This window comes from Geotrypetes seraphini, chromosome 8 (assembly GCF_902459505.1).
Source record: "Geotrypetes seraphini chromosome 8, aGeoSer1.1, whole genome shotgun sequence".
NCBI lineage: Eukaryota > Metazoa > Chordata > Amphibia > Gymnophiona > Dermophiidae > Geotrypetes > Geotrypetes seraphini.
In genome coordinates this window covers 177,051,709-177,075,044 of record NC_047091.1, presented here as the reverse complement: position 1 = coordinate 177,075,044, position 23,336 = coordinate 177,051,709, and the positions used below count along the sequence as shown (strand labels likewise).

Genomic DNA, 23,336 nt, shown 5'->3' with positions numbered 1-23,336 from the left:
GAAGCCACTGCTTGCCCTGGATCGGTAGCATGGAATGTCGCTACTTTGAGATTCTAGAATCTTGTTACTCTCTGGGATTCTGGAATCTTGCTATTCTTTGAGATTCTGCCTGGAATCTTGATGCTCTTTGGGATTCTAGAATCTTTTTTTTTACTCTTTGGGATTCTGGAATCTTTTTTACTCTTTGGGATTCTGGAATGTTGCTACTCTTTGGGATTCTAGAATCTTTTGTTACTCTTTGGGATTCTGGAATGTTGCTACTCTTTGGGATTCTGGAATGTTGCTACTCTTTGGGTTTTGGCCAGGTACTAGTGACCTGGATTGGCCACAGTGAGAAAGGGCTACTGGGCTTAATGGGCCATTGGTCTGACCCAGTAAGGCTATTCTTATATAGGAGAGGGCTGAGAAGCAGTGTGTTGGAAGCTAGAGAAGACAGATGCACTGCATTCATTTGGTATTTGGAAAAAGCACACACGAAACACCTCCCCACCCCCCACTTGCCAGTTCCTTCCTCAGGAGAGACCACAATAACTTACAAGGCTGTTGCTCCTTGACAAATGTGCTGAAGAGTGTCTCCTGGTGCTGGCAAATGTTGGAGGATGAGCCACTAAGCCGACCTTCTCCTCCGAACCTCTCAAACGAGTAAGCAAGTCCACCTGCTGTGCCAGCCTCATCTGCTCCACTTGCAGCTTCAGATTATCCTCCTTCAGATCATCGACCGCCTTTACCAACGGATCCAGGGTCCGGGCAATCTCGTCTACCCGCTCATCCACTGCCTTCTGGAAAACCTGGAGGTCCAGGTGGATCCCCTTCACCGCCTCCTGTATAGACTTCTCAAAGGCAGCTTCGGCCAAGGCCACCGATTCCTGCGCCTCATAATCTGGATCCTGGAGGCTGACCCCTGGCATCTTCAGGCTGTTATCACTGGATGAGCTCCTGAATAAAGAGGGCCCTACACAGCAGATTCCCTGTCCCTGTCTTCCTGGCCAGAAAACTTATCCCAGGGCTCCGAACGGGAGTTGCAAAGCACGATATCGAAAGACGCAGCTTGGTCTCCTAACTAGTTCCTAATCACTCTTTGGGCTTTGTCTGCAGGCACAAACTATTATTATCTCAGAGAAGACGGGCCAGGCAGGTCCCAGCAGTGATAGAGTGAAAATGAGATGGAATGACAACAGGTGTGAGAAAAAGCAGCTCCCGTTACTGAACCCCAGGATTTAGCATGAGACGGTCAACAGAATTCCAGCTGCCTCTTTTTCAGATATCTTTAACTGGTATATTATTGACCTTGCTAAAATGTGTGTACCGCAGATTCAGAACACACTATACACTTCCCCCTCCGTATTTGCGGGGGTTAGGGGCAGAGCCGGCCCGCGAATATTAACAAAACCGCAAATATTTTTTCCATTCATTTTTTCATATATACACACACATTATTAACAACGCACCGCAGACCGGCAGTTGAAGAACACAGTTTTGGGCCTGATGCACATGCCGGCCCTGTGGACCGGCAGAAAGAACACTGGTCTAGTGGGTTTTCAGGCAGGAGCGATCTTCCCATGCTCCTGCCCCGTGCAGATCGCTCACAGGAAATGGCTGCCTTGAGCTCCCATTGTCTCTCGAGCCATTTCCTGTGAGCGATCTGCACGGGGCAGGAGCAGGGGAAGATCGCTCCTGCCTCGAAAACCCGCTAGACCAGTGGTTTCCAACCCTGTCCTGGAGGACCACCAGGCCAATCGGGTTTTCAGGCTGACCCTAATGAATATGCATGGAGCAGATTTGCATGCCTCTCACTTCCATTATATGCAAATCTCTCTCATGCATATTCATTGGGGCTAGCCTGAAAACCTGATTGGCCTAGTGGTACTCCAGGACAGGGTTGGGAACCACTGCGCTAGACCACCAGGTAAGGCTTAAGGGGGGGGGGGGGCTTACAGGGCTTAATATAGCCTGAAAAATGAAAATGCATTTTTTGGTTTAAAACAGCAAATAAGCGAATCCGTAGATATGGAATTCGCGAATACGGAGGGGGGAGTGTACAGTCAAACCTTGGATAGCGAGTAATGTGGTTTACAAGTGTTTTGCAAGACGAGCAAAACATTTTCTTAAATTTTAACTCGATAAAATATGCACAATATATGTGCTTCGCATCCCTGATCGCGGCTGAACATAATACATGCACCTGCAATTCAAACATAGAAACATAGAAATAGACGTCAGATAAGGGCCCACGGCCCATCTAGTCTGCCCACCTTAATGTCCCTCCCCTACCTTTGCCCTGTGAAGAGATCCCATGTGCCGATCCCATTTGGCCTTAAAATCAGGCACGCTGCTGGCCTCAATCACCTGTAGTGGAAGACTATTCCAGCGATCAACCACTCTTTCAGTGAAAAAGAATTTCCTGGTGTCACCTCGTAGTTTCCCGCCCCTGATTTTCAACGGATGCCCTCTTGTTGTCGTGGGACCCTTGAAAAAGAAGATATCTTCCTCCGCCTCGATGCGGCCCGTAAGATACTTGAACGTCTCGATCATGTCCCCCCTCTCTCTGTGCTCCTCGAGCGAGTATAGCTGTAATTTGTCAAGCCGTTTTTCGTATGGTAGATCCTTGAGTCCCGAGACCATCCGGGTGGCCATTCTTTGCACCGACTCCAGTCTCAGCACATCCTTGCGATAATGCGGCCTCCAGAATTGCACACAGTATTCCAGGTGGGGCCTCACCATGGATCTATACAATGGCATAATGACTTCCGCCTTACGACTGACGAAACCCCTTCGTATGCAGCCCATGATTTGTCTTGCCTTGGACGAAGCCTGCTCCACTTGATTGGCAGACTTCATCTCCTCACTGACGATTACCCCCAAGTCTCGTTCTGCTACCGTTTTTGCTAGGATCTCGCCATTAAGGGTATAAGACTTGCATGGATTCTGGCTGCCCAGGTGCATAACTTTGCATTTTTTGGCATTGAAGTTGAGTTGCCATGTTCTAGAGTCAGACCATCGCTCCAGTAGGAGTAGGTCGTGCATCATGTTGTCGGGCACTGAATCTTCGTCTGTTGTGCATTTGCCCACTACATTACTCAGTTTGGCGTCATCGACGAATAATGTTATTTTACCTCGAAGCCCTTCTGCCAAGTCTCTTATAAAGATGTTGAATAGGATTGGGCCCAAGACTGAGCCCTGTGGTACTCCACTAATCACCTCCGTCATTTCGGAGGGGGTGCCCTTCACCACCACCCTTTGGAGCCTACCTCCAAGCCAGCTCCCAACCCATTTCGTCAATGTGTTACCTAATCCTATAGAACTCATCTTGCTCAGTAACCTGCGGTGTGGTACGCTATCGAATGCTTTGCTAAAGTCCAGGTACACGATGTCCAGGGACTCCCCTATATCCAGCTTTCCCGTTACACAGTCAAAGAAGCTGATCAGGTTGGATTGGCAGGATCTCCCCTTAGTAAATCCATGTTCTCGGGGATCCCGTAGATTCTCCTCATCCAGGATCTTATCTAATTGGTGTTTGATTAGAGTTTCCATTAGTTTGCTCACTATCGATGTTAGACTCACTGGTCTGTAGTTTGCTGTCTCCATCTTTGAGCCTTTCTTGTGGAGTGGAATGATGTTAGCCGTCCTCCAGTCCAACGGGACGCTGCCTGTACTAAGGGAGAGGTTGAAGAGCGCGGACAGTGGCTCCGCCAAGACATCACTCAGCTCCCTAAGCACCCTGGGGTGCAGGTTGTCCGGCCCCATTGCTTTGTTAACCTTGAGCTTTGACAGCTCACCGTAGACACTGCTGGGCGTAAACTCAAAGTTACTAAACGGGTCAACTGAGCCAACCCTTGTCTGTAGCTGAGAGCCGAGCCCTGGCGCTTCTCGGGTGAAGACTGAGCAGAAGTATTCATTTAATAGTTGGGCTTTTTCCGAATCCTTTTCCACATAGTCTCCGTCTGGTTTCCTAAGACGTACAATCCCGCCTGAGTTTTTTCTTCTATCACTGATATACCTGAAGAAGGATTTATCTCCCTTCTGGATGTTCTTTGCTAGAGACTCCTCCATGAGGAATTTAGCCTCCCTGACTGCTGTTTTGACGGCTTTTGATTTGGCCAGGTAGTCTGCTCTAGAGTCCTGCTTCCCTGATTGTTTGTAAGAGATGAATGCTTTTTTCTTCTCCTTGATCAGGTCTGAGATCTCCACAGTAAACCACTGTGGTTTATTGTTCCTTCGCCGTTTACTTACTGATTTTACATAGCGGTTTGTTGCTTCTTGTATGGTTGCTTTCAAAGTCGACCACATGTCTTCCACGTTATCGGTTTCTTCTTGGCTTTGTAGCGCCTGGTGAACGAAGTCTCCCATTTCTTTGAAATTTGTGACCTTGAATTTGAGGACTTTGGTTAGTGTAGTAGATTTAGTGAAACCTTTCCTGATATTGAACCATACCATGTTGTGGTCACTGGAGGCCAATGTGTCGCCCACCGAGACCTCTGTGACACTTTCTCCATTGGTAAGTATCAGGTCCAGTATTGCCTGATCCCTTGTCGGTTCCAACACCAGTTGCCTGAGGCTTGCTCCTTTCATAGAGTTTAATAGCCTCCTGCTGCTGCCGGAAGCAGAGGTAAGTGTAACCCAATCCACATCAGGCATGTTGAAGTCACCTAGCAATACTGTGTCCCCACGCAAGGTGATATTTTCTATATCTTCGATTATTTCCATATCCAGGTCATCCTGTTGTCTTGGGGGTCTGTAAATTACGCCAAGATACAAGCATTTGTCCTTCCCTCTGGCCAAATTAACCCAAAGGGATTCCCCAGTATACTGGACATCTGAGATTCTCGTGACCTTAATGTCATCTTTAGTATATAATGCTACACCCCCTCCCTTCCTATCCTCTCTGTCCCGGCGAAGCAAGTTGTAACCCGGTATGACCATGTCCCACCCGTGGGAGTCTGTGAGCCAGGTTTCGGATATCGCCACCACATCCAGGTCGGCATTCCTTATTTCTGTTTCCAATTCCAGGATCTTGTTTCCTAAACTGTGTGCGTTGACGTACATAGCCCTCCATGTTATATTTTTGTTATGTCTCAGTGGGGATATTCCTGTTTGAGCTATTTGAACACCTTTAGCATTGTTTGTGTTATTTGTGCTTTCCTGAGGCTCAGAACCACAATGTGTACTCCCCATATACCCAGAACTACAGTGTGTACTCCCCCTAGACCCGGAATTACAATGTGACCCATAAATATGATGTGACCCTACTCCCGACTCAAAAGTGTGTGCACTCACCCCTGACCCAGAATTTCGGTGTCTACTTTCCTCAGCCTCATAAATGTATTGGCATTTTAGTTCGCCTGGTATGTTGTTTGTGCCTGTACCCTCCCCCCGACTTACCTAGTTTAAAGCCCTGTGGAGTAGGCGGGCTAGGCGGTGTCCAAGGACACAACATATGCACATCTCACGCTGAGCGCGGCTGAACGTAATAAAGGCATCATGCCCAATTCACTTCGAAACTAGTGCAATACAAGTATGTATAGTGCTGTATTTTCACTTAATCCCCCCATTGCGCCAGGTACATTATTATGAGCCACTGGGACAGACAGGGAAAAATGCTTGAGGACCTGAATAAATTCATGTAAACCGTTCTGAGGTTCCCTGGGAGAACAGTACAGAAAACTGAATGAATAAATACATAAATATGATGTGGAGCCATGAAACTTACAAGTCATTCCACACTTTTCATTTCAATAAGGCAAATGCACCTAGTCAATGGGCCCAAGTATAGGGAAACCAAGTCATTGTGACATCACTGATGAGGTTGGCTCTTAGGCATTGGTGGAATGAGGCATTATGACATCACAATACAAGGAGCCACTGAAATGTTTTCAGCCCAAGCAAGAAGAGAATGGGGAGAGTGTGGCACAGTGGTTAAAGCTACAGCCTCAGCACCCTGTGATTGTGGGTTCAAACCCATGCTACACCTTGTGATCCACTGTCCCAGGTACATTATTGTGAGCCGCAAGGAAAAATGCTTTGAGTACCTGAATAAATTCATGTAAACCGTTCTGAGGTCCCTTAGTAGAATGGTATAGAAAAGTGAATGAACGAATAAATAAATAAATAATCATAAAGACACACATAATGAATTTAAAAATCCCCAGAAATTATACCAGTTTCAATGTCTGTCTTATTTGTGTTGCCAAAAATTAAGAAGCTGATTACTAATCCCACAGTAGGCCATATAAAAGACTTGCCACTGACTTCCCTGAACCGCAAAAAACAAGAAGCTATGACATTTTAAGAAGGGTTTTTGTTTTTTTTTAATAAACATGATAGTTTTCTCAGATCTGACATTTAATTGAATTCATATAGAAATTCAGTCCTGGGCCGTGCCCGGACGTCTGCACTGGATTTCCGAGTTTTTGAAGCCAGCTAATGCAGAGCCAGTTGAGTGCATTATTCAGCATTTAACTGGTTACGGGTCAGTCCTATCATAGTAACATAGTAAATGACGGCAGATCAAGACCTGAACGTGGTCAAACTGGTCAGTTATTTGCCAAGTGCCAGCTTAGCCCCTGAACACACCCTAGCTTGATACTAACCTGTATTCTACTTACATGCACTCGATGTCCCTATATTGTGACTTTTACTCTGTCTTTCTCCCTCCCTACAAATATTCATGTATTCAAAGACTTCATTGTAATTTTTTCGCTGACTGTCCAGCTCTTCCTATTGTAAACTGCCTCGAACTACTATGGCTTTGGCGGTATATAAAAATAAAGATATTATTATTATTATTAACCTATTATTTTCAGCAGTACTAATCAGTTAAGTGGGGCTCAAAATTAGTGATTAATCCTGAACAGACGATTTAACTGGCTAGTTAAATTGCTTTGAATAATCAACCCTTCTATTTCCTTTTTTCTAGTTCAGGTTGACTTCCCTCATGCTTAAGCTGGACAGTGCGCAAACCCCCGTGTTAGAGGAAATCCTGCATAGTACATTTCAAATATACGCTCCCCCCCTCCACATTCGTGGGGCTTTGGGGCACAGCCCCCATGTATTTGCAAATAACTGTAGGGGCCCCACAAACCTTAAGTCCCGCCTCCCAGACCCCTCCACACCTTAAATTAAAGCTTTGGTGGTCTAGCAGTGAAGCGGGGCAGGAGCAATCTTCCTATGGTACTGCCCCATGAAAGCCGTGATGAAAAATGGCTGCCATGAATTCCAGCAGCGGTCTCACGAGTTCCCATGGTCTCGCGAGACTACCGAGGGAACTTGCAGCAGCCCTGTTTGATCACAGCTTTCATGGGACAGGAGCGTAGGAAGATCGCTCCTGCCCCATCACTGCTAGACCAGAAGGGCTTTAAGGTAAGGTGTGGAGGGGTTTGGAAGGCGGACGGTTCAAGAATAACTAAATTCATGAATGCCAAACCTGTCAATATGGAGGAAGACCTGTACTCCCCCTATGGGTGAATGCAGGGAGGACTTTAATTTTTTTAAGCAGGTAGATTCTACTCAGTTTAATTTTATTTTAATTTTAGGGTTCTTTGGTTTACACTAAACCCCCAAATTCTCCATTGGTTGCGCTTTATTGGGAGATTTCTCCATCCCTTTGTCCTCCGGCTCCTCACTACAGCTCGAGTTCTCAAGCAAAGTTCTGGGTGTCACCTTGGACTCCTCTCTATCCTTCAACGACCATCTCCACTCCTTGGTAAAAAAAATGCTTCTTCAGCCTTCATATGCTAAGGAAAGTCAGACCCTACTTTCATCAAAAACACTTTGCCGTCCTAGTACAATCCATCATCCTTTCCAGATTGGACTAATGCAATTCTATCTACCTCAGCCTAACCAAGAAAAGCCTCCATAGACTTCAGCGGATTCAGAACGCCACGGCTAAGCTTATTTTCGCAAAGAGCAAATTTGATCACGTCTCGCCACTCCTGTCTAAGCTCCATTGGCTCCCAATAATCCCCAGGATCCACTTCAAATGTGCGTGCCTAGCTTTCAAGATCCTACATGGCATCCTTCCTGCCGTTATTCCTCTTTCCTGGAACTCCGCAACTCCTACCTCCTCCAGATCCTCCCAAACTCTTAAACTATCTTTCCCTTCCACAAAAGGTATTTCGCATGCAGGTAAACTAGGGTCATCCCTCCCCTTTAGAAACACTGAGCTCTGGAATAACCTTACCTCCCTGCTCCGAACCTCAAGCTCCCTCCAACTCTACTGCAAACACCTAAAAACCTGGCTATTCTCAAAACTAACACTTCCCCCCCCCCTCTTAGGCCTCTCCCACCATCCTCACCCTTTCACACCTAATCTTTAAACCCTCCACTGGGAGTTCCTTTCTCATCCTAAATCCTGTAAACCTTGCCGAGCTCTGCGTCTACGGAGATGGTGCGGTATATAAACCTAAGGTTTAGTTTAGTTTAGTTAGATTTCAGAAGTCTTGCCTATAAAACACAGCCCAGCTTACGGCACAGCCCTTCCAAAACGGATACATTATTCACAGGAAGCAACTCAATCTATGTCTTATAATTGAGTGCATTTATAGATTCAGGACTTATCCTGCATGCCACAGTAGCAATCTGCTCAGCAGGGTGACAAGGCATCGAGAGGCAACGTTAATAGAACATATCTATGTGGTTTTAATTTGCTCAAGATATTCCATGGCATTTCAGCACTGCTGAACATAACCAGACGAAGATGCCCAGGTAACGCCAGACTGATCCAAACAAACTCTTCCTGTGCCCCGGAACAGCTCTGCTGCTTTGGCAGTATGCCAGAAAGCAGAGAATTTCTTTTCCAAATTGTCAGATAACGCAAAGTGGCCTGGACAAATCTTTCGACTCAACTCGGTAACATAGCCAGGGAGGTTGGCACCCGGGGTGGTGGCACCTGGTATCGCCAGGCTGTGCACCCCCACCCTTCAATGGGTTCCCCCCACGCTTCTCCGCCACTTGGGCCCCCCCCACTGTTCCCCGCCACTTGGGTGCCCCCCCACTTGGGTGCCCCACTCTTTCCCGCCCCACTCTTTCCCGCCACTTGGGTGCCCTCCCACTTGGGCCCCCCACTCTTCTCCGCCACTTGGGCCCCCCACTCTTCCCTGCAACTTGGGTGTCCCCCCATTTGGGCCCCCACTCTTCCCCGTCACTTGAGCACCCCCCCACTTGGGCGCCCCACTCTTTCCCGCCACTTGGGTGCCCCCCCACTTGGGCCCCCCACTCTTCCCCCCCACTTTTCCCCACCACTTGGGCCCCCCACTCTTCCCCACCACTTGGGTGCCCCCCCACTTGGGCCCCCCACTCTTCTCCGCCACTTGGGTGCCCCCCAGTTGGGCCCCCCCACTCTTCCCCGCCACTTGGACGCACCCCACTCTTCCCCGACACTTGGGTGCCCCCCCACTCTTTTCCAACACTTGGCCGCCCTGTGCCCCCTGTGTACCTCTTGAAATGTTTGCCGGTGTAAGCAGCATCTTCCATGTGCTGCTTGCACTGGCATTGGCTCCTTTCTGAAGTACCATCCTAGTCCCGCGACCAGGAAGCAACACCGGAAGAGAGTCGAGGCCGGTGCGAGCAGCAAACGGAAGACGCCGCTCACACCAGCGAACATTTAAAGAAGTACGCAGGGGAATGGAAAGGAAGAGGGGCGCCAGCGCCCCCCCCCCCCCCCCCGGCAAAGACGCCACTGTTTCAGCTTTTGAGCAATTAAACCAAAGGTTCTTACCTTCCTGGCATTGCTGCTGCTGCTGCTGCTGGTGGTGATCTTAATCGGAGAAGATTTCAGCCCCAATGTGAGTTCTAGCAAAGGAAAGCAAGACAGTTAAGGCGTTAGCAGAACCAGAAGCATCAGGAACAAAGCTTGCTCAGATATTTTGCAACAAGGTCCCTGAAACTCAAATCGCTCAAAGATCTCTCCGCATTTGCGATGAGAAACCAAAGTGATGGCGGCCAAAGCGGTAAGAAATTGACAAACTGCTAAAGCTGGGAATTTGAAAAAAAAACCAACCACCCAGAAATCTTATTAAGCAAGAGAGATGTCATTGCTGGGGAGGCAGCAACGTATAAAGGTCCGTGAAAAGAGAAATGTCCATACTGATTGCTCTTTTAAGAAATCTTGGGGCAGAATAGTTTTAAATTGCATTTCTGGCCCAATAGTTTTTACTCCTTCCAGACATCCTCGACTGGACAATGACACGAATCGTCACATTCCCTAAATTGGGAATCTTTCATATAGACTAGCCCCTGCAGTACCAGTCTTGGCCAGGAGCCGCAGGATGCAGTTCCTTTTAGGACCTGAAGCATGCGCACCCCAGCTCCAGCCAGCAGGTGCCACTACTGAGAAATGATTAGGGCTCTTGTCCAACCTTGTTTCCTGGAGGCTGTAAAAACTACCTGCCCAGCATCCTTAGCGTCAGCTGGCTTGGGGAATTTAACTTGGGGTGTTTTGCTTTGAGACTGGGGTGGCCAATACAAAACCATTGTTAAAATAGTATGCCAATCAAGGTTGGGCACACTTTGAAAAGAGTTTCTTTCTATTCACTTCATCAGAGAATATCTGACATGCTCATAGCTGTTTAATGAAGTGTAGGTGCAAATCAGTCATTGTACCATATCTAATCGGTTAGAATACACTGCAACCCAAGAGATCATAGTTCAGATCTAGATTCTCTTTATGACCTTGGACAAATCACTTTACCTCCTACTCTCTCAGGTATTTATTTAGATCAGGGGTAGGGAACTCCGGTCCTCGAGAGCCATATTCCAGTTGGGTTTTCAGGATTGCACAATGAATATGCATTGAAAGCAGTGCATGCAAATAGATCTCATGCATATTCATTGCAGAAATCCTGAAAACCCGACTGGAATACGGTTCTCAAGGACCGGAGTTCCCTACCCCTGATTTAGATCAAAAACTATGTTTTCAGAGCACTGCCCTGGCTCAGCATGCAATGCAAAAGATAGAAATAAGTCTAAATGTTGCCCCCTGCTGCTCATCTTATATTACTACACCTTATCACTAACCAAAGCCTTGCTGCATATTAAGGCCTTTTTAATAATCACCAGAGCTTAGAGGCAGCCCAGTTCTTCAGCCTCCGTCGTCACAAGTGCTCTCAAGCACAAGCCAGTTCTTCCCAGCCGTCTTTAACATTGCCATCTTTTGCTCATACTGTCCTGACTCAGGGAAGGGGGAGGGGTTAGATTCCAAAATCTATTGAAGAAATGTACAGTACTCCCCCGATCCAGGAACCTCCGCGAATCTTGAAAAAACGCAAACACTGTTTTTCGTGGGGGGAGACTGGAGAGGGCAGCGGGAGAGGCAGGAGAGATCAGCCGGAGCAGCGGCGAGTGAAGGAAATCACTCGCTGTGTGCTCCGACCGCCTCTTCCTGAACTAAAGTCGGGCCTTACCAATAAGGAGCTGCTTTGATACGCAGCAGGAAGAGGCAGTCGGAGCATACAGCGAGTGATTTCCTTCACTCGCCGGCGCTCCGGCTGCTCTCTCCTGGTCGGCGGTTTGAATTGGAAAATACCACAAATGACCGGGACTGCGAACGGCTGACCGCAAATGATCGGGGGAAATACTGTATTATTATTATTTTCTGGCTTGGGGGGGAGGGGGGGATAGTTACTAATCTCTTTTTCTGCACAGTGCGCTCATAGATGAAGCTTTCCAAGAACTATCATCAAGTTATTTCTACTTCATATTTTTGGGGAGGGGGGGATCATCGCTTACTGTTTTGACCTGTTAATTACTAATCAAGTTATTTCACAATTTAGGAGTAATTAAAGGGGACCTCTGTGCGGCTAAGTGAGATTACCAAACCTACTTACGTAAGTCCTGTCTTCATTAATGGAGTCTTAACTTCTGATCTATTTTGGCATCTCAGAAAATTAACTCCTATTAACCCACCCTCCTCCTTTTAAACATGGTGGGCTCCTTTTATGAAGCTGCTTTAGCACGCGCGACTTTTAATCACGCGCTAGCCGAAAAACTACCGCCTGCTCAAGAGGAGGCGGTAGTGGCTAGCGCGGCCGGCAGTTTAGCGCGCACTATTACGCGCATTAAACCGTGAGGATTTACAAAGGGACCTGAACAAACTAGGAGAGTGGGCGACGAGATGGCAGATGAAGTTTAATGCAGAGAAATGTAAAGTCTTGCACGTAGGAAACAGAAACCCGAAGTACAGCTATACGATGGGAGGGCTGGTAATGGGTGAAAGACCCAAGAAAAGGACTTGGGGTAATAGTGGACAAAACAATGAAGCTGTCGGCACAGTGCGCAGTGGCCTCTAAGAAGGCGAATAGAATGCTAGGTATGATCAAGAAAGGTATTACAACCAGAACGAAAGAAGTTATCCTGCCGCTGTATCGGGCGATGGTGCGCCCGCATCTGGAGTACTGCGTCCAATATTGGTCGTCGTACCTTATTAACGTTATGGCGATACTCGAGAGGGTCCAGAAAAGAGCGACACGATTGATAAAAGGTATGGAAAACCTTTCATATGCTGAAAGATTAGAGAAACTGGGGCTCTTTTCCCTGGAAAAGCGGAGGCTTAGAGGGGACATGATAGAGACTTACAAGATCACGAAGGGCATAGAGAAGGTGGAGAGGGACAGATTCTTCAAACTCTCAAAAACTACAAGAACGAGAGGGCATTCAGAAAAATTAAGAGGGGACAGTTTCAGAACCAATGCTAGGAAGTTCTTCTTCACCCAAAGGGTGGTGGACGCCTGGAATGCGCTTCCAGAAGGTGTGATAGGACAGAGTACGGTATTGGGGTTCAAGAAGGGTATAGATAGATAGAAGAAAAAAGGGATAGAAGGGTATAGATAGAAGGTTAAATACAGGTCCTGGACCTGATGGGCCGCCGCATGGGCGGACTGCTGGGCAAGATGGACCCCCTGGTCTGACCCAGCAGAGGCACTGCTTAGGCTCTTATGTTCTTATGCTAATGCGCCTTCGTAAAAGGAGCCCAGTATGTAATATTTTGTATGGCAGATGGTACTCTAAACCCTCCTGCTGAAGAAACTCCTCTCTGTACAAGGAATAATCCCAGTGCAGCTCTGGAAAATTGATCCTACACTGAATAAGTCACTTTGGGCTCCTTTTATTAAGGCACGCCAAATGCTAAGGCATCCGTTATAGTCTATGGGTGCCTTAGCATTTAGCGCGAACTAAATCCATTAGCGCACCTTAATAAGAGGAGCCCTTTAGGACATAACATAACACTCCATTTGTATACCACAAACACCTCGCAGTTCTTATGCGGTTAACATGCATTCACAGAGAATTACAAAATAACAATGGAAGCATACATTACATCCACATTATTCCCCCCCAAAAAAATGCTTAAATAAGTAAGTTTCAAGTTTATTGTACATTTGATTAATCGCTTACTCAAATTTCTAAGCGATGAACAGATCATTAAAATTAGAAAACATTAAGGGGACAGCAAAACAGCAGAAACTAAACATACGTTGACATGTTAAAGACTAACATTCTAAACATGTAAAAATGAGAGGAAAGGATGGGTAGAGAAAAGAAGACAATTATGGTAAAAACAATAGGAGGGGATATAAACAATGAACCTTAAAGAGGTTATGGAAATGAAATGAGACTCCTAGTCAAGCTTTCCTATATTCCTATTCAAGTTCGCCTGTTTCTGCTACAAATCCATCCTTGGCTCGGCCCTCCTTTACTTAGTACCCCATTTTATCCTACACTGCCCATCCAAACTCACACATAGAACCCACCTGTTTAGCTACCCTACCCTAAGGACCTGCCGTTACAAAAGATATCTAAATAGAACTCTTGCCTTCCAAGCAGGTCATCACAATAACTGGCTGGCCCACATCATCTCACGCACTTCATCCTACTTCAACTTCAGGAAACTACTAAAAACTAATCTTTTCACCCAATTCATACCCTAAGACCCCTATGCCCACCCTGGCCCCTTCTATCTCTCTATGTCCTTTACGCAGATTGTCTTGACCTTCTTCCCTGTACCATTTCATTGCCATAATTGTACCCATCTTTCTTTCTGTTTGTATCATTTTTTCTCTCTGTTGTACCATTTTTTCTCTGCCTCCTATTTTTCTCTGATTGTAACATTGTACCATTTTCGCTGATTGTCCAGCCCTTCTTCGTTGTAAACCGCCTCGAACTACTATGGCTTTGGCGGTATAGAAGAAATAAAGCCAGCCTTTTTTCCACATATTTCAATTTAAAGCAGCCCCTCAGAGTAGGAAACTTTTTTTTTTAAAAGCATAAAAACGTGAAGGGTGCCTCAAGTTTTATTGGGATTTGTTATCTATGCAATATCATATATTTCAATGCGTATAACAATTGTTTTTAAAATAACAATTAACAAATTGGGGAGGACAAACCAATATAGACAAATTTTGGCATTCTAATCTAATCTAATCTAAATCTTGGGTTTATATACCGCATCATCTCCACAGGTGGAGCTCGACACAGTTTACATGGATAGGAAGCAACGGAACTCCAGTGGGTTTATAAAAGTAAGTAAGAGAGAGGTTAGGTGTGATAATAATAGGGAGGGGACGGGTTACGTTTTGGAGAAGAGCCAAGTCTTCAGAAGCTTACGGAATGGTAGAAGGGGGCTCAAGTTGCGGAGAGGGGAAGGGAGACTATTCCAGAGCTGAGCGATTCTGAAGTGGAGGGAGGACCCGAGTTTACCGACGAGGGAGATACCCTTTGAGGAGGGGACGGATAGTTTTAATTTTTGCGTGGATCTGGTGGAGAATGGATTTGAGGAATTCCAGGATAGAGGAATAAGAGGTGGAAGGATGCCGTGGAGCATCTTGAAGGTTAAGCAGGCACATTTAAAATGGACCCTGGAGATGACAGGAAGCCAGTGCAGCTTGGACAGGAGTGGAGAGGCATGGTCAAATTTGCTTTTTGAGAAGATGAGTTTGGCCGCGGTGTTCTGGATTAGTTGGAGTCTGTGGAGGCTTTTCTTTGTTAAGCTAAGGTAGATGGAATTGCAATAGTCCAATCTGGAGAGGATGATGGACTGTACGAGTACGGCAAAGTGTTTTTGGTGGAAGCAGGACCTCACTTTCCTCAGCATGTGAAGGCTGTGAAAGCATGTTTTTATCAGGGAGTTGAGGTGGTCGTTGAAGGATAGCGAGGAATCTATGGTGATGCCCAGAACTTTGCTAGAGAACTCTAGTTGTAGAGAGGTGCCTGTGGGCAGTGGGATGGAGGTGGGTAAATGATCAAGTTTGGGGCCAAGCCAGAGTAGTTTGGTTTTGGATTCATTTAGTTTCATTTGTACAGCAAGAGCCCAGGATTGAAGTTTGGTTATGCATGAGGAGATGTTTGCTATTACAAACTGGTACAAAAGGCAAAAGGGGTGAACTACAAATTTTTTTAAGAAAAGAAAAAGAAACATTTAAGGAAAAAAAACCACATCTGGAGGGGTCATGGAAAACATATATGGTAGGATCTCAAATCCAAGATATAAAGTGAAATAAAGAGTATTTTGGCGACCTACACATAACACTCATTAAAAACTGGGATTTAATATTTGTAGGTAATATTTTCTATATATTGAAAAGCGTCCTTGAACAGAAAGCTTTTAAGGGAACGCTTAAATTTTTCTAAAGAAGGTTCATTACGTATAAATAGTGGTAAATTGTTCCAGAGCTGAGGACCGAAAAAATGGTAGATATATCGAAAGCAATTTGATCAATCAAATAACACAGCAACAGACCATAAAGCACCTTATAACAAAAACAGCCAAATCTGAAAACTACCCTGGCCTGTATCAGAAGCCAGTGTAGTTTACGAAAGCGATCCATTTTTTTTTTTTTTAATTAAAAATCAATCGTACTGCAGCGTTCTGAATTAACCGCAGTTTCTGAAAATTCTTTTGTAGACCAGCAAAAGACTATATTACAATAGTTCAAAACTGATAAAGCTAAAGATTGCAGCAATAATCAAAAAGTATAGTCGAAAAAAAAAAAGCCCTTAATGAACGTAATCTCCATAGTCCAGAGAAACCCTTTTTCACTACAGCATCCACTTGTGCTCACATCGTAAGATTTCTGTCCAAGAGGACACCTAATATTTTTTAAAGTAGAAAGAATAGGATATTGTACAACATGGAACAATTCTATGCACTGGGCCTACATTTCAGCATCTGGCACTGACCTGGGACCAAGAAAGAACATGGTTGACCTAAGACAGAGATACTGCCCTCATGACTGCCCTAGAATCAAGGGGAGAAGACAAGGCCTAGTGGTGGCAAGATGCAACAAGTACAGGGGCCTGTGCACAGAAGAGCTGGACGAAAGGAGGGTCGGTAGGGTGGACAATAAAAGAAAGGCTAGGCACAAAGACATCCTGATGAGTCAGAATATGAAACAAATCTTTGTAAAACTGGATGTAATGGGGCAATTTGACAAACTGAAGAGTAGCAAATCGCCTGGACCAGATGGTATACAGTGGCAACCTGCCTAGAAAAATGAACTTGCAGAGCTTTTGTTTGTTATATTTAGTTTATCTTTAAAATCCAGCATGGTACCAGAAGACTGGAGGATGGCCAATGTAACACCAATTTTTAAAAAGGGTTTCAGAAGTGATCCAGCAAATTATACACTGATGAGCCTGACATCGGTGCCAGGCAAAATAGTAGAGACTATTACAAAGAACAACATTAGAGCATATACACAAGCATGGATTAATGAGTCAAAGCCATCATGGATGTAGTCAAGAGAAATCTTGCCTCACTAATCTACTTCAAAGAGATGAATAATCGTGGATAAAGTGATATGGTCGATATTAGAACATAAGAAGTTGCCTCCGCTGGGTCAGACCAGAGGTCCATCCCACCCAGCGGTCCGCACCCAGCGGTCAGGCTCCCACGGCGGCCCATCAGGCCTATTACCTGTTGCAGTGGTCCCTGACTATTTCTATATCTATAACCTACCTCTACTCCTATCTGTACCCCTCAATTCCCTTATCTTCTAGGAACCTATCCAAACCTTCCTTGAAGCTCTGTAACGTGCTCTGGTTTATCACAGCCTCCGGAAGCGCGTTCCATGTGTCCACCATTATGTATTTGCATTTTCAAAGGGCATTTGGTCAAAGTACGTCATGAACGACTCTTGAGGAAATTAGTCAGTCACGGGACATTAAATAATGTCCTATTGTGGATTAAGAACTGGTTAAAAGATAGAAAAAGAGTAGGCTTAAATGTTCTATATTCTCAAGGATCTGTGCTGGGGACAGATGCCTTTTAATATATTTATAAACGATCTAGAAATGGGAATATCCAGTGAGGTAATGAAATCCTCAGCTCAAGTATGCAGCAGCCGCTAAGAAAGCAAATACAGTGTTCCCCCGTGAATTGGCGATTCACGGACTCAGTTATTCACGGTATTTTCTGACTGCCTCTTCCGGTCAGAAAATACAGGGAATGAATCCATGAATCAGCCTTCTGCACATCCGATTCCTCCTCCTCTCCCCCCGGAGCATACCGGGTATGATTTACTGCACTCGCCGGCGTCCCAGCGTCCCTCTCCTGCCCTTTTACAGACTCAAAACCGCATTTGCGTTTTTTCAAAATTCGCGGGTGTTCCTGGAACGGAACCCCGTGAACTTCGGGGGAGTACTGTACAATGTTAGGAATTATTAGGAAAAAGAATGGAAAACAAAAATGAGAATGTTAAAATAACTTTGGAGGAGAATGTGGCAGAGTGGAGAGCACGACCGTCTCAGCACCCTGAGGTTATGGGTTCAAACCCCGCACTGCTTCCTGTGACCCTGGGCAAGTCACCTAATCCTCCACTCCCTCAGGTACATTAGTTTCCAAGTTTTATTTAGAATTTGATTAATCACTTAATCATACTTCAAAGCGATGTACATTATTATAAACTTTAGAAAGTTGGGGGAACAAACACGCAAACAATACTCAATGAACATGACATACATTACACAAAGGGAAAAAGGGTCAGAAATACAATAATTAATAGGAGAGAAACAAATAAGGGGATAAATAAACATAACTGAGCATAAAATTCGAAGGAGCAGCCCAAATTTAAGAAACTAGTCAGCCAAAGGCATCTTTCAAAAGAAAAGCACTGAAATTTGCTCTTAAATCTGTTTATAAGACGTTCTTCTCTTAGATGAATGGGCAAGGAATTCCACGTTTTTGATGCTGTGACAGAAAAAATATACTGTCGACGTGTACTAATGATTTTAAGAGAGGGACCTGTCAATAAGTGATGATCGCTAGATCTGAGCATTCTGGCAGAGGCATAGGAAGCCCTTTGCGGCATGATTTTCCTACGACCCGATTCACTAACCTGTGTACCGATCCGATCCCGATCTGTGTATGCAAATGAGGGGAATCGGCATGCAAAAAAGAAGGATATGATTCACTAAACTTACCGATTGGTTGGCCGATCAAAAAATTAGCGATTGGTGAGGACCAGTCGCTTCTGCTAAAACTCTGCTCTGGCCACCCTGCTCTCTTCTCTGCCCCGATTCTCCAGCTCTGGCATTTTCTCTGCCCCAATTCTCCAGCTCTGGCCTCCCTGCTCCGATTCTCCTGCTCTGGCCTCCCTGCTCCCTTCTCTGCCCCAATTCTCCAGCTCTGGCATCCCTGCTCCCTTCTCTGCCCCAATTCTCCAGCTCTGGCATCCCTGCTCCCTTCTCTGCCCCGATTCTCCAGCTCTGGCCTCCCTGCTCCCTTCTCTGCCCCGATTCTCCAGCTCTGGCCTCCCTGCTCCGATTCTCCTGCTCCCTTCTCTGCCTCAATTCTCCAGCTCTGGCCTCCCTGCTCTCTTCTCTGCCCTGATTCTCCTGCTCTGGCCTCTCTGCTCTCTTCTCTGCCACAATTCTCCTGCTCTGGCCTCCCTCCTCTGCCCCGATTCTCCAGCTCTGGCCTCCCTTCTCTGCCCTAATTCTCCAGCTCTGGCCTCCCTTCTCTGCCCTAATTCTCCAGCTCTGGCCTCCCTTCTCTGCCCCAATTCTCCAGCTCTGGGCTCCCTGCTCTGATTCTCCAGCTCTGGCCTCCCTGCTCCCTTCTCTGCCCCAATTCTCCAGCTCTGGCCTCCCTGCTCTCTTCTCTGCCCTGATTCTCCTGCTCTGGCCTCCCTGCTCCCTTCTTTGCCCCGATTCTCCAGCTCTGGCCTCCCTGCTCCGATTCTCCTGCTCTGGCCTCCCTGCTCCCTTCTCTGCCCCAATTCTCCAGCTCTGGCCTCCCTTCTCTGCCCCAATTCTCCAGCTCTGGGCTCCCTGCTCTGATTCTCCAGCTCTGGCCTCCCTGCTCCCTTCTCTGCCCCAATTCTCCAGCTCTGGCCTCCCTGCTCTCTTCTCTGCCCTGATTCCCCTGCTCTGGCCTCCCTGCTCCCTTCTTTGCCCCGATTCTCCAGCTCTGGCCTCCCTGCTCCGATTCTCCTGCTCTGGCCTCCCTGCTCCCTTCTCTGCCCCAATTCTCCAGCTCTGGCCTCCCTGCTCCCTTCTCTGCCCCAATTCTCCAGCTCTGGCCTCCCTACTCTCTTCTCTGCCCTGCTCCCTTCTCTGCCCCAATTCTCCAGCTCTGGCCTCCCTGCTCCGATTCTCCAGTTCTGGCCTCCTTGCTCCCTTCTCTGCCCCAATTCTCCAGCTCTGGCCTCCCTGCTCTCTTCTCTGCCCTGATTCTCCTGCTCTGGCCTCCCTGCTCCCTTCTCTGCCCCGATTCTCCAGCTCTGGCCTCCCTGCTCCGATTCTCCTGCTCTGGCCTCCCTGCTCCCTTCTCTGTCCCAATTCTCCAGCTCTGGCCTCCCTGCTCCCTTCTCTGCCTCAATTCTCCAGCTCTGGCCTCCCTGCTCTCTTCTCTGCCCTGATTCTCCTGCTCTGGCCTCTCTGCTCTCTTCTCTGCCACAATTCTCCAGCTCTGGCCTCCCTGCTCTCTTCTATGCCCCAATTCTCCAGCTCTGGCCTCCCTGCCCCAATTCTCCAGCTCTGGCTTCCCTGCTCCCTTCTCTGTCCCTATTCTCCAGCTCTGGCCTCCCTGCTCTCTTCTCTGCCCCAATTCTCCAGCTCTGGCCTCCCTGCTCCCTTCTCTGCCCCAATTCTCCAGCTCTGGCCTCCCTGCTCCCTTCTCTGCCCCGATTCTCCTGCTCTGGCCTCCCTTCCCTGCCCCGATTCTCCAGCTCTGGCTTCCCTTCTCTGCCTCGATTCTCCAGCTCTGGCCTCCCTTCTCTGCCCTAATTCTCCAGCTCTGGCCTCCCTTCTCCCTTCTCTGCCCCAATTCTCCAGCTCTGGCCTCCCTGCTCCCTTCTCTGCCCCGATTCTCCTGCTCTGGCCTCCCTCCTCTGCCCCGATTCTCCAGCTCTGGCCTCCCTTCTCTGCCCTAATTCTCCAGCTCTGGCCTCCCTTCTCTGCCCTAATTCTCCAGCTCTGGCCTCCCTTCTCTGCCCCAATTCTCCTGGCTCTGGCTTCCCTTCTCTGCCCCAATTCTCCTGCTCTGGCCTCCCTTCTCCCTTCTCTGCCCCAATTCTCCAGCTCTGGCCTCCCTGCTCCCTTCTCTGCCCTGATTCTCCTGCTCTGGCCTCTCTGCTCCCTTCTCTGCCCCAATTCTCCTGCTCTGGCCTCCCTTCTCTGCCCCAATTCTCCAGCTCTAGCCTCCCTGCTCCCTTCTCTGCCCCGATTCTCTTGCTCTGGCCTCCCTTCTCTGCCCCGATTCTCTTGCTCTGGCCTCCCTTCTCTGCCCCGATTCTCCAGCTCTGGCCTCCCTTCTCTGCCCCGATTCTCCAGCTCTGGCCTCCCTGCTCCCTTCTCTGCCCCGATTCTCAAGCTCTGGCCTCCCTGCTCCCTTCTCTGCCCCAATTCTCCAGCTATGGCCTACCTTCTCTGCCCCAATTCTCCAGCTCTGGTCTCCCTTCTCTGCCCCGATTCTCCAGCTCTGGCCTCCCTGCTCCCTTCTCTGCCCCAATTCTCCAGCTCTGGCCTCCCTTCTCTGCCCCAATTCTCCAGCTCTGGCCTCCCTGCCCCGATTCTCCTGCTCTGGCCTCCCTGCTCCCTTCTCTGCCCCAATTCTCCTGCTCTGGCCTCCCTTCTCTGCCCCAATTCTCCAGCTCTGGCCTCCCTTCTCTGCCCCGATTCTCCAGCTCTGGTCTCCCTGCTCCCTTCTCTGCCCCGATTCTCCTGCTCTGGCCTCCCTTCCCTGCCCCGATTCTCCAGCTCTGGCCTCCCTTCCCTGCCTCGATTCTCCAGCTCTGGCCTCCCTTCTCTGCCCTAATTCTCCAGCTCTGGCCTCCCTTCTCCCTTCTCTGCCCCAATTCTCCAGCTCTGGCCTCCCTGCTTTCTTCTCTGCCCCGATTCTCCTGCTCTGGCTTCCCTTCTCTGCCCCAATTCTCCTGCTCTGGCCTCCCTTCTCTGCCTCTTCTCCAGCTCTGGCCTCCCTTCTCTGCCCTAATTCTCCAGCTCTGGCCTCCCTTCTCTGCCCCAATTCTCCAACTCTGGCCTCCCTGCTCTCTTCTCTGCCCCGATTCTCCTGCTCTGGCCTCCCTTCTCTGCCCCAATTCTCCTGCTCTGGCCTCCCTTCTCTGCCCCAATTCTCCTGCTCTGGCCTCCCTTCTCCCTTCTCTGCCCCAATTCTCCAGCTATGGCCTCCCTGCTCCCTTCTCTGCCCCAATTCTCCTGCTCTGGCCTCCCTGCTCCCTTCTCTGCCCTGATTCTCCTGCTCTGGCCTCCCTACTCCCTTCTCTGCCCCAATTCTCCAGCTCTGGCCTCCCTGCTCCCTTCTCTGCCCTAATTCTCCAGCTCTGGCCTCCCTTCTCTGCCCTAATTCTCCAGCTCTGGCCTCCCTTCTCTGCCCCAATTCTCCTGGCTCTGGCTTCCCTTCTCTGCCCCAATTCTCCTGCTCTGGCCTCCCTTCTCTGCCCCAATTCTCCAGCTCTGGCCTCCCTGCTCCCTTCTCTGCCCCAATTCTCCAGCTCTGGCCTCCCTGCTCTCTTCTCTGCCCTGATTCTCCTGCTCTGGCCTCTCTGCTCCCTTCTCTGCCCCAATTCTCCTGCTCTGGCCTCCCTTCTCTGCCCCAATTCTCCAGCTCTAGCCTCCCTGCTCCCTTCTCTGCCCCGATTCTCTTGCTCTGGCCTCCCTTCTCTGCCCCGATTCTCTTGCTCTGGCCTCCCTTCTCTGCCCCGATTCTCCAGCTCTGGCCTCCCTTCTCTGCCCCGATTCTCCAGCTCTGGCCTCCCTGCTCCCTTCTCTGCCCCGATTCTCCAGCTCTGGCCTCCCTGCTCCCTTCTCTGCCCCAATTCTCCAGCTATGGCCTACCTTCTCTGCCCCAATTCTCCAGCTCTGGTCTCCCTTCTCTGCCCCGATTCTCCAGCTCTGGCCTCCCTGCTCCCTTCTCTGCCCCAATTCTCCAGCTCTGGCCTCCCTTCTCTGCCCCAATTCTCCAGCTCTGGCCTCCCTGCCCCGATTCTCCTGCTCTGGCCTCCCTGCCCCGATTCTCCTGCTCTGGCCTCCCTGCTCCCTTCTCTGCCCCAATTCTCCTGCTCTGGCCTCCCTTCTCTGCCCCAATTCTCCAGCTCTGGCCTCCCTTCTCTGCCCCGATTCTCCAGCTCTGGTCTCCCTGCTCCCTTCTCTGCCCCGATTCTCCTGCTCTGGCCTCCCTTCCCTGCCCCGATTCTCCAGCTCTGACCTCCCTTCCCTGCCTCGATTCTCCAGCTCTGGCCTCCCTTCTCTGCCCTAATTCTCCAGCTCTGGCCTCCCTTCTCCCTTCTCTGCCCCAATTCTCCAGCTCTGGCCTCCCTGCTTTCTTCTCTGCCCCGATTCTCCTGCTCTGGCTTCCCTTCTCTGCCCCAATTCTCCTGCTCTGGCCTCCCTTCTCTGCCTCTTCTCCAGCTCTGGCCTCCCTTCTCTGCCCTAATTCTCCAGCTCTGGCCTCCCTTCTCTGCCCCAATTCTCCAACTCTGGCCTCCCTGCTTTCTTCTCTGCCCCGATTCTCCTGCTCTGGCCTCCCTTCTCTGCCCCAATTCTCCTGCTCTGGCCTCCCTTCTCTGCCCCAATTCTCCTGCTCTGGCCTCCCTTCTCCCTTCTCTGCCCCAATTCTCCAGCTCTGGCCTCCCTGCTCCCTTCTCTGCCCCAATTCTCCTGCTCTGGCCTCCCTGCTCTCTTCTCTGCCCTGATTCTCCTGCTCTGGCCTCCCTACTCCCTTCTCTGCCCCAATTCTCCAGCTCTGGCCTCCCTGCTCCCTTCTCTGCCCTAATTCTCCAGCTCTGGCCTCCCTTCTCTGCCCTAATTCTCCAGCTCTGGCCTCCCTTCTCTGCCCCAATTCTCCTGGCTCTGGCTTCCCTTCTCTGCCCCAATTCTCCTGCTCTGGC

The 23,336-nt window shown here is 48.7% G+C and overlaps 1 protein-coding gene across 1 annotated transcript in view; it reads right to left on the bottom strand.

Annotated features, from left to right (window-relative positions):
• Positions 1-23,336, bottom strand: part of SMTN (smoothelin) — a 336,207-nt gene that overhangs the window by 77,201 nt on the left and 235,670 nt on the right. The window contains exons 11-13 of the mRNA XM_033956006.1: positions 9,713-9,786; positions 6,247-6,250; positions 537-982 (exon numbers count right to left, since the gene is read on the bottom strand). Coding sequence (XP_033811897.1) covers positions 537-982; positions 6,247-6,250; positions 9,713-9,786 — 524 coding nt within the window. The remainder of the gene's footprint in view (positions 1-536; positions 983-6,246; positions 6,251-9,712; positions 9,787-23,336) is intronic.